The sequence below is a fragment of the Homarus americanus genome, unplaced genomic scaffold (assembly GCF_018991925.1).
Source record: "Homarus americanus isolate GMGI-L3 unplaced genomic scaffold, GMGI_Hamer_2.0 scaffold9318, whole genome shotgun sequence".
Taxonomy (NCBI): Eukaryota; Metazoa; Arthropoda; class Malacostraca; order Decapoda; family Nephropidae; genus Homarus; species Homarus americanus.
In genome coordinates, this window is record NW_024754686.1 from 1 (window position 1) to 12,016 (window position 12,016).

Genomic DNA, 12,016 nt, shown 5'->3' on the forward strand with positions numbered 1-12,016 from the left:
TCAGTACTTCGTTCAGTTGCAATGACTGCTGTACCCATGACTCGAGTGTCCTTGGGCGTCAGGAGAGGGTGGACATGCCCTCATCTTCCTCTTGTTTATAATACATTTAAACAGACAAACTCTAAAAAGTAAACATACAGATAATTTTAACCCCAACATAAACTAAAGTATATAATAATTTCAATAAAAAGATTCATAAAACCCAATTATTAACGATTATTAAAAAAAATCAATTATATTAATACAAATAATTCCCAAACACTAATTATTTCACAAAAAAACGAAAATAATTAAACCTAAAATAATGTTAAAAAAATTTAACTAATAATAAGGTAATTGAATGCATATTATTGTTTGTGGTGTTATATTGTGTCGTGCACCAGACAACCCCACGTGTATGAGAACATGCGAAGAACAAGTGGAAGAACGTGATGAACAGGTTGTGAAGGTGCGAAGAACAGGTAGTGAATGCGAGAACAGGTAGTGAACGTATGAAGAACGAACAAGTTGAAACGCGAGGTTAACAGGTTGTGAACATATACTGAACAACTGAAGAACGTGATGAACAAAGACAAAAACCATGAATTAAAAAAGAACATGAACTTCACCTACCCATGTGATATTTTCTCCAGCTGAATCAACCAATCACAGGCTGTTCTGATTAACAAGACAATAAATCAGACACTCGTTATTCCTTGCAGCCCACTGTTGCTGGCGCATCAACAGGAACCAGCCCAGCCCAGCCGCCTTGAGACCAGACCAGCCCAGCCGCCCTTGAGACCAACCCCGGCAGCCGCCCATGAGACCAGACCAGCCCAGCTGCCGCCCTTGAGACCAGACCAGCCCAGCCGCCCAGACCAGACCAGCCCAGCCGCCCTTGAGACCAGCCCAGCCCAGCCGCCCTTGAGAGACCAGACCAGCCCAGCCGCCCTTGGGAACCAGCCCAGCCCAGCCGCCCTTGAGACCAGCCAGCCCAGCCGCCCTTGAGACCAGACCAGTCCAGCCGCCCATGAGACAGACCAGACCAGCCGCCCTTGAGACCAGACCAGCCAGCCGCCCTTGAGAGACCAGCCCAGCCAGCGCCCTTGAGACCAGACCAGCCCAGCCGCCCTTGAGACCAGACCAGCCCAGCCGCCCTTGAGACCAGACCAGCCCAGCCGCCCTTGGATAATTAATGGTTTGTTAATATTCCCCTTAGAAAACAAAATGCTTACAAATTTTATGTGATTTTATGGATAATTTTAACGTAAATTTATGTGATTTTATGCATAATTTTTAACGTAATTTCAGATAAAATGATTATGATTGATATTAAATTTTTTCGCGTTATAAATGACTGTTTGTTGCTGGGAGGAATCAATTTATCTGAGTTTACTGTCACGAAGGTGTGTGGGTGGAAGTGTGTATTAGTGTGGGGATGTGTATAGGTGTGTGGGGAATGTGCATAGGTGTGTAGAGGTGTGGGGGATGTGTATAGTATGTGGGGATGTGTATAGGTGTGTGGGGTGATGTGTATAGGTGTGTGGGGATGTGTATAGGTGTTGGGGATGTGTATAGAGTGTGGGGTGTGGGGATGTATAGAGTGCGTGGGGTGTGGGGGGATGTGTATAGGTGCGTGGGGTGTGGGGGATGTGTATAGGGTGTGTGGGGTGTGGGGGATGTGTGTATAGGTGTGTGGGGGGATGTGTATGTGTGTGGGGTGTGGGGATGTGCAGGTGTGCGTGGGGTGTGGGGGGATGTGTATAGGTGCGTGGGGTGTGGGGGATGTGTATAGGTGTGTGGGGTGTGGGGGGGATGTGTATAGGGTGTGTGGGGAATGTGTATAGGTGTGTGGGGAATGTGTAGGGTGTGTGGGGGATGTGTATAGGTGTGTGGGGTGTGGGGATGTGTATAGGTGTGTGGGGTGTGGGGATGTGTATAGGTGTGTGGGGTGTGGGGAAGTGTGTATGGGTGTGTGGGTGTGGGGGATGTGCATATTGTGTGGGGGATGTGTATAGGTGTGTGTGGGGTGTGGGGGATGTGTGGGGGTGTGTGGGTGTGTGGGGGAGGTGTATGAGTGTGTGGGGTGTGGGGAATGTATAGTGTGTGGGGATGTGTGTATGGGTGTGTGGGGTGTGGGGGATGCGTATAGGTGTGTGTGGGGTGTGGGGGAGTGTATGGTGTGAGGGGTGTGGGGATGTGTATAGGTGTGGGGGGATGTGTATGCATGTGTGGGGTGTGGGGATGTATAGGGGTGTGTGGGGGATGTGTATGGGTGTGGGGGGGATGTGTATGTGTGTGTGTGGGGTGTGGGGATGTGTATGGGTGTGTGTGGGTGGATGTGTAGTGGGTGTGTGGGGTGTGGGGGATGTGTATAGGTGTGTGTGGTGTGGGGGATGTGTATAGGTGTATGGTGTGTGGGTGTGTATGAATGTGTGGAGTGTGGGGGATGTGTATAGGTGTGTGTGGTCTGGTGGGATAATGTACAGGTGTAGGGGTAGGATGTGTATAGGTGTGTGTGGTGTGGGGATGTGTGTATAGGTGTGTGGGGTGTGGGGATGTGTAGGTGTGTGAGGTGTGGGGGGATGTATAGGTGTGTGGGTGTGGGGGAGTGTATAGGTGTGTGGGGTGTGGGGGGGATGTGTATAGGTGTGTGGGGTGTGTGTGGGATGTGTATGGTGTGTGGGGAATGTGTGGTGTGTGGGGGATGTGTGGGTTTGAGGTGTGGGGATATGTATAGGTGTGTGTGGTGTGTGTGTGATGTGTATAGGTATGTGGGGTGTGGGGGATGATAGGTATGTGGGGTGCTGGGGGATGTGTATAGGTGTGTGTGGTGTGGGGGATGTGTATAGGTGTGTGTGGGGTGTGGGGGATGTGTATAGGTGTGTGTGGGGTGTGGGGATGTGTATAGGTGTGTGTGTGTGGTGTGTGGGGGGATGTATAGGTGTGTGGTGTAGGGGATGTGTATAGGTGTGTGAGGATGTGTATAGGTGTGTGGGGGGATGTGTGTGGTGTGTGTGTGGTGTGGGGGGATGTGTATAGGTGTGTGAATGCAGAGGATGTGTATAGGTGTGTGGGGTGTGTGGGGTGTGGTGGATGACTGAATACAATGCTCATTATACCTGGCCTTAAGGGGGTTGATTGTTGTGTTTTACCCAGATGAGATAGTGGTGTATTCTTGCACACAGACGTACATAGAGACACCGACATACAAAACACACACACACACACACACACCCTATCACTCTCACAGACACACAAACACACACACACACACACCCTATCACTCTCACAACACTCCACACAACACACACACACACACCCTATCACTCTCACACACACACACACAACACACACACACACACACACACCCTATCACTCTCACACACACACACACACACACACACACACACACACACCCTATCACTCACACACACACACACACTCACTCTACACTCACTCCCACTCACTCACACACACACACACACACACACACACACACACACACACACCATCAGAGGTAAACATGGGGTGATTGGTCAATGTTTAAGTGTAGGAATGTAGGATCAATGTAGCCCACCAGTCTAGATACTGTACACCTGAAGATTAACCACCCCAGCTTAACACACCTGAAGATTAACCCAGCTTATTACACCTGAAGATTAACCACCCCAGCTTATTACACAAGATTAACCACCGGCTTATTACACCTGAAGATTCCTTTTAACAGCCACCTGAATTAACCACTGACGTACACCTGAAGATTAACACTGACTTATTACCTGAAGATTCCCCACTAACTTATTTTACCAGAAAGATTAACCACCCCAACATTTTTCCAGAAGATTAACCACAGCTTATTTTACCAGAAGATTAACCACCAGCTTATTTTTGCCAGAAGATTACTTTTTAGCTTATTTTTTACCAGAAGATTAACCACAGCTTATTTTTACCAGAAGATTAACCACTCCAGCTTATTTTTTTTACCAGAAGATTCTTTTTAAACATTTTACCAGAAGATATACCCAGCTTATTTTACCAGAAGATTAACCACCAGCTTATTTTTCCAGAAAGATTAACCACCCAGCTTATTTTGCAGAAAGATTAACCACCCAGCTTATTTTTTACCAGAAGATTAACCACTGACTTATATCACCTGAAGATTAACCACCCCAACATATCTCCCAATGATTAACCACCCCAGCTTATTTCACTTGAATGATTAACCACCCCAGCTCCCAGTCAACTAGTTAACTTCACTACTACGTCTTGACTTACGAGAAACTTCCCTCCTGCTAACTTGACTAACTTTAGACAGATGACCTTGGCTACATCAACAAAGCTCACCCACTACCTGCACAGGTGTACCAAATTGGGTAATCAATATCTCCGTGGTCACCTGTGTGTGTGTGTGTGTGTGTGTGTGTGTGTGTGTGTGTGTGTGCGTGTGGTGTGAGTCATATGTTGGGATACAGGATGTTAAAAGCTTGGGTACAGGATGTTACAGGCTTGAGATACAGGACATTACAGGCTGAGGTACAGGTTGTTGAAGGTTACAGGCTTAGATACAGAACACTACAGGCTTTGGTACAGGTTGTTGAAGGTTACAGGCTTAGATACAGAACACTACAGGCTTTGGTACAGGTTGTTGAAGGTTACAGGCTTAGATACAGGACATTACAGGCTGAGGTACAGGTTGTTGAAGGTTACAGGCTTAGATACAGAACACTACAGGCTTTGGTACAGGTTGTTGAAGGTTACAGGCTTAGATACAGGACATTACAGGTTGTTGAAGGTTACAGGCTTAGATACATGACATTACAGGCTGTGGAGTGCATGTTATTCACTACTGAGAGCCGCCACTACATAGTGTATTATTCATAGGGCGGGGGATAGCTCGATATAACTGGGGTAGGGGGGGGTAGTCAAATAGGGGGAGGGAGAGGGGGGTGGAGGGAGAGGGGGAAGTGGAGGGGAGAAAAGATGGAAGAGTGGTTAGGTGAAGTAATTCCTCAAGTGTTGGGGGTGGAGGGGAAGAAGAGAGAGGGGGGGGGGAGGGAGGGAAGGTTCGACAATCTACTGAACTATTTAAGTGACATTGTGTAGGAACACTTTTCACTTTACTAACCAATTATTTCTCGCTCTAGCAGTCATACCAATGTTGTGTGTTCACCTTGAAGGGGTGTAGGCGCCCTTGGCAACACTGCAGAAGCCCTGGCATCACTGTGGAAATCCTGGCATCACATAAAAAACCCTGACATCACATAAAAAAACCCTGACATCACATAAAGAAACCTTGACATCACATAAAAAACCCTGACATCACATAAAAAAACCCTGACATCACATAAAAAAAAAATCCTGGCATCACATAAAAAACCCTGACATCACATAAAAAAACCCTGACATCACATAAAGAAACCTTGACATCACATAAAAAACCCTGACATCACATAAAAAAACCCTGACATCACATAAGGAAACCCTCTCAACCATTTATCCATCTCACACTAAAGCTCTTACTTACCTTGCAGGGGTAGGAGGAGGAGGAGGGTGAGGGACCATGAACCAGCCACCATCTTGCGAGCAGGTGATGTTGGGTCAGCCATACACCATTGACCCTATCAGCATGCAGCTATACCCGTCCACCTGCCTCCAGAACTATGTCTTCGTTAGTACCTGCTGTTTTAAAATTACTAAGGGGTTCTTGGGGGGGGTTAAGGGGTTCTGGGGTTTTTAAGGGAGTCTGAGGGTTTTTTAAGGGGTTCTGAGGGTGTTTTAAGGTGTTTTTTTTCAAAGAAGGTCTGAAGGATTTTAAGGGGTTCTGAAGGGCTTTAAGCTTTTTATTAATGTACAGTACAAACACTTTCTCTTAATTAATCCACAAACACATTTTCTCTCACTTAACAAACTCACTCTCAGTCCACAAACACTATCATTATCAACACACAAACACACTATTTCAAAGTTAATGTACATACACACTTTCCCTCATTTCACAAACATATTTCTCTCAATTAACACTAACTCTCTCTCAGTTCACAAACAAACAGTATCATTATCAATACACAAACCCACTTAAACTCACTTTCTAGGTTAATACACAAACACATTTTCACGTCAAATTAATCATTATAATTTTTTTCACAGCAACAAACCTCCACCGCCCCTTCTGCTCCACCACTATCCGATCCAACCTCTCCTAACAATACCCCAGGGGCCAACAATACCCCAGGGGCCAACAATACCCCAGGGGCCAACAATACCCCAGGGGCCAACTATACCCAGGATTGGAACCATTACGGCCTCAACCCCATCACCAACCTTCACCAAATCTACCTCAGTTATCGGAAAGGTCAGTTGGGTTGGGTCGAGCTGAGGTGAGGTGATGATAGTGACAATGATATACAGCCAACACCAATCTAACCCCTCCTTGGTCTCCTCAGATAACGCATACGTCTTCACCGACACCACCCAGAACTTACTGTACACGGCGATTATCGATATGGAGACGTCGTGCTTTTGCATCAGTTTGGAAAAGGGACCGGGAGTAACCTTCAACCTAGCCAGCAGAAATGGCCAACACGTTCTGGACATTCACCGCCACACCGAAATTTCTTGCTGTTCCTCCTTAGAGATGGCAAGTATCATACAGTCCCCTTCAACTAGTGTGTTTACAGGTACTCGTCGTGTAAACAACTCACAAATTATCTTAGACCTATTGTTTTGATTTGATTGTGTTTACTATTGTGAGTTTCCCTCTGTCGAATGTAAATAAACACAAGATTGCCGCCACATTGCACAAAATCTGATCAGCTCTTGTAAATGCACTAGTGAAGGGGAGTGTAGCCCCTCTCCTCTCTGGCCTCTCTCCCATACTACTGAATCTGTTTTTCTATTACAGTTGATTTACAGATACTTACCTCTAGATGCTGCTTCAGATATACAATTTCATCCATCGCTAAATTATCATGACTCCCACTTCATCCATTACTAAAAAAGACATCCATTTCATCCATTGCTAAAGACACCCATTTCATCCATGACTAAAGACACCCATTTCATCCATGACTAAAGACACCCATTTCACCCATTGCTAAAGACACCCAATTCATCCATTGCTAAAGACACCCAATTCATCCATTGCTAAAGACACCCATTTCACCCATCACTAGACACCCATTTCATCCATCACTAAAGACACCCATTTCATCCATCACTAAAGATACCCATTTCACCCATCGCTAGACACCCATTTCATCCATCACTAAAGACACCCATTTCATCCATCACTAAAGACACCCATTTCACCCATCGCTAGATACCCATTTCATCCATCACTAAAGACATCCATTTCACCCATCGCTAGATACCCATCACTAAAGACACCCATTTCATCCATCACTAAAGACATCCATTTCACCCATCGCTAGATACCCATCACTAAAGACACCCATTTCATCCATCACTAGACACCCATCACTAAAGACACCCATTTCAACCATCACTAAAGACAACTTTATTTCACCCATTGCTAAAGACACCTATTTCACCCATCACTAAAGACACCCATTTCACCCATTGCTAAAGACACCCATTTCACCCATCGCTAAAGACACCCATTTCACCCATTGCTAAAGACACCCATTTCATTCATCACTAAAGACACCCATTTCACCCATCATAGATACCCATCACTAAAGACACCCATTTCACCATCGCTAGACACCCATCAGAAGACACCCATTTCAACCATCACTAAAGACACCCATTTCACCCATTGCTAAAGACACCATTTCACCCATCACTAAAGACACCCATTTCACCCATTGCTAAAGACACCCATTTCCTCACCCATCACAAAGACACCCATTTCACCCATCGCTAAAGACACCCATTTCATTCATCACTAAAGACACCCATTTCACCCATTGCTAAAGACACCCATTTCACCCATTGCTAAAGACACACCCATTTCAACGCATTGCTAAAGACAATCTATTTCACCCATCACTAAAGACACCCATTTCACCCATCACTAAAGACACCCATTTCACCCATTACAAAGACACCCATTTCACCCATCACTAAAGACACCATTTCACCCATTGCTAAAGACACCCATTTCACCCATCACTAAAGACACCCATTTCCTCACCCATTGCTAAAAGACAATTCATTTCACCCATCACTAAAGACACCCATTTCACCCATTGCTAAAGACACCCATTTCACCCATCGCTAAAGACATCCATTTCATCCATCACTAAAGACACCCATTTCATCCATCACTAAAGACACCCATTTCATCCATAACTAAAGACACCCATTTCATCCATCACTAAAGACACCCATTTCACCCATTGCTAAAGACACCCATTTCATCCATCACTAAAGACACCCATTTCACCCATCACTAAAGACATCCATTTCATCCATCACTAAAGACACCCATTTCAACCATCACTAAAGACACCCATTTCAACCATCACTAAAGACACCCATTTCAACCATCACCAAAGACACCCATTTCAACCATCACTAAAGACATCCATTTCAACCATCACTAAAGACACCCATTTCACCCATTGCTAAAGACACCCATTTCATCCATCACTAAAGACACCCATTTTCACCCATCGCTAGATACCCATCACTAAAGACACCCATTTCACCCATCGCTAGACACCCATCACTAAAGACACCCATTTCAACCATCACTAAAGACACCCATTTCAAAACATCACTAAAGACACCCATTTCAAACATCACTAAAGACACCCATTTCAACCATCACTAAAGACACCCATTTCAACCATCACTAAAGACACCCATTTCAAACATCACTAAAGACACCCATTTCAACCATCACTAAAGACACCCATTTCAACCATCACTAAAGACACCCATTTCAACCATCACTAAAGACACCCATTTCAACCATCACTAAAGACACCCATTTCACCCATCACTAAAAGACACCCATTTCATCCATCACTAAAGACACCCATTCAACCATCACTAAATAACTAAAGATTCTCATTTGACATTAATCCTTGCCTCTGGTCACAGTTCGTCACCACCACCATCTCCCCAGACATCACCTTGGGCACAGTGGAGGAACTAGGGACTACTTTACCTCAGCAATGTATCTGGGGACGTGCTGTGTGAGGTTGTCAAGGAGGAGGAGATGTTGTATGTGTCGATCAGCACCATACCAGGTAGATAGATGGATAGATGAGTGGATAGATGGATAGATATCCTGTAGATAGATACAGAGATACTATAGATAGATAGAGAGATCGGTACAGTATAGATGTTTATACAGTAAAATTATCATATAAATTTACATTGACTCAATATTTATAGGAGGTATACAGTTGAGTGTGTATATACACAATGCAGGTATACAGTTGAGTGTGTATATACACAATGGTACAGTTGAGTGTGTATATACACAATGCAGGAATACAGTTGAGTATATATACACAATGCAGGTATACAGTTGAGTATGTATATACACAATGCAGGTATACAGTTGAGTGTGATATATACACAATGCAGGTATACAGTTGAGTGTGTATATACACAATGCAGGTATACAGTTGAGTATGTATATACACAATGCAGGTATACAGTTGAGTGTGTATATACACAATGCAGGTATACAGTTGAGTGTGTATATACACAATGCAGGTATAGTAGAGTATATATACACAATGCAGGTATACAGTTATATGTATATACACAATGCATACATGAGTAGTATATAACAGGTATACAGTTGAGTATGTATATACACAATGCAGGTATACAGTTGAGTGTGTATATACACAATGGTATACAGTTGAGTGTGTATATACACAATGCAGGTACAGTTGAGTATGTATATACACAATGCAGGTATACAGTTGAGTATGTATATACACAATGCAGGTATACAGTTGAGTATGTATATACACAATGCAGGTATACAGTTGAGTATGTATATACACAACGCAGGTATACAGTTGAGTGTATATACACAATGCAGGTATAAGTTGAGTGTGTATATACACAATGCAGGTATACAGTTGAGTATGTATATACACAATGCAGGTATACAGTTGAGTATGTATATACACAATGCAGGTATACAGTTGAGTATGTATATACACAATGCAGGTATACAGTTGAGTGTGTATATACACAATGCAGGTATACAGTTGAGTATGTATATACAATGCAGGTATACAGTTGAGTGTGTATATACACAAGGTATACAGTTGAGTGTGTATATACACAATGCAGGTATACAGTTGAGTATGTATATACACAATGCAGGTATACAGTGAGTATGTATATACACAATGCAGGTATACAGTTGAGTATATATACAAATGCAGGTATACATTAGGTATGTTATTAAACAATGCAGTATACAGTTGAGTGTGTATATACAATGCAGGTATACAGTTGAGTATGTATATACACAATGCAGGTATACAGTTGAGTGTATACACAATGCAGATACAGTTGAGTATGTATATACACAATGCAGGTATACAGTTGAGTATGTATATACACAATGCAGGTATACAGTTGAGTGTGTATACACAATGCAAGTATACAGTTGAGTGTATATACACAATGCAGGTATACAGTTGAGTATGTATATACACAATGCAGGTATACAGTTGAGTATGTATATACACAATGATACAGGTATACAGTTGAGTATGTATAAACAATGCAGGTATATACAGTTGAGTATATATACACAATGTAGACAGTTGAGTATGTATATACACAATGCAGGTATACAGTTGAGTGTGTATATACACAATGCAGGTATACAGTTGAGTGTGTATATACACAATGCAGGTATACAGTTGAGTATGTATATACACAATGCAGGTATACAGTTGAGTATGTATATACACAATGCAGGTATACAGTTGAGTATGTATATACACAATGCAGGTATACAGTTGAGTATGTATATACACAATGCAGGTATACAGTTGAGTATGTATATACACACGCAGGTATAGTTAGTGTATATACACAATGCAGGTATACAGTTGAGTATGTATACACAATGCAGGTATACAGTTGAGTATGTATATACACAATGCAGGTATACAGTTGAGTATGTATATACACAATGGGTATACAGTTGAGTATGTATATACACAATGCAGGTATACAGTTGAGTGTGTATATACACAATGCAGGTATACAGTTAAGTATATACAATGCAGGTATACAGTTGAGTATGTATATACAGGTATACAGGAGTATTATAAATAGGTATACAGTTGAGTATGTATATACACAATGGGTATACAGTTGAGTATGTATATACACAATGCAGGTATACAGTTGAGTATGTATATACACAATGCAGGTATACAGTTGAGTATGTATATACAATGCAGGTATACAGTTGAGTATGTATATACACAATGCAGGTATACAGCTGAGTGTGTATATACACAATGCAGGTATACAGTTGAGTATGTATATACACAATGCAGGTATACAGTTGAGTATGTATATACACAATGGTATACAGTTGAGTATGTATATACACAATGCAGGTATACAGTTGAGTATGTATATACACAATGCAGGTATACAGTTGAGTATGTATATACACAATGCAGGTATACAGTTGAGTATGTATATACAATGCAGGTATACAGTTGAGTATGTATATACACAATGCAGGTATACAAACACATATAGTTGAGTATGTATATACACAATGCAGGTATACAGTTGAGTGTATATACACAATGCAGGTATACAGTTGAGTATGTATATACACAATGCAGGTATACAGTTGAGTATGTATATACACAATGCAGATACAGTTGAGTATATAAAAGTGTGTATATACAATGTATAGTTGAGTATGTATATACACAATGCAGGTATACAGTTGAGTATGTATATACACAATGCAGGTAAAGAGTATATATACACAATGCAGTATACAGTTGAGTGTGTATATACACAATGCAGGTATACAGTTGAGTATGTATATACAATG

General features: G+C 42.4%; 2 protein-coding genes across 2 annotated transcripts; both read left to right on the forward strand.

Annotated features, from left to right (window-relative positions):
- Positions 1-383: 383 nt before the first annotated feature.
- Positions 384-987, forward strand: LOC121855899 (cell division protein ZipA-like; the record flags this gene model as incomplete). Its single annotated transcript, XM_042351069.1, has 2 exons — positions 384-480; positions 702-987. Coding segments are annotated over 2 exons (383 nt in total), but the record flags the coding sequence as incomplete, so codon positions are not given.
- A 4,515-nt stretch (positions 988-5,502) lies between these two features.
- LOC121855898 lies at positions 5,503-9,150 on the forward strand. The gene is made up of 4 exons (XM_042351068.1): positions 5,503-5,650; positions 6,130-6,334; positions 6,426-6,619; positions 9,052-9,150. Exons 1-4 carry the CDS (start codon positions 5,543-5,545, stop codon positions 9,148-9,150), a joined length of 606 nt encoding a protein of 201 aa, XP_042207002.1. The 5' UTR covers positions 5,503-5,542.
- The last annotated feature ends 2,866 nt before the right edge of the window (positions 9,151-12,016 follow it).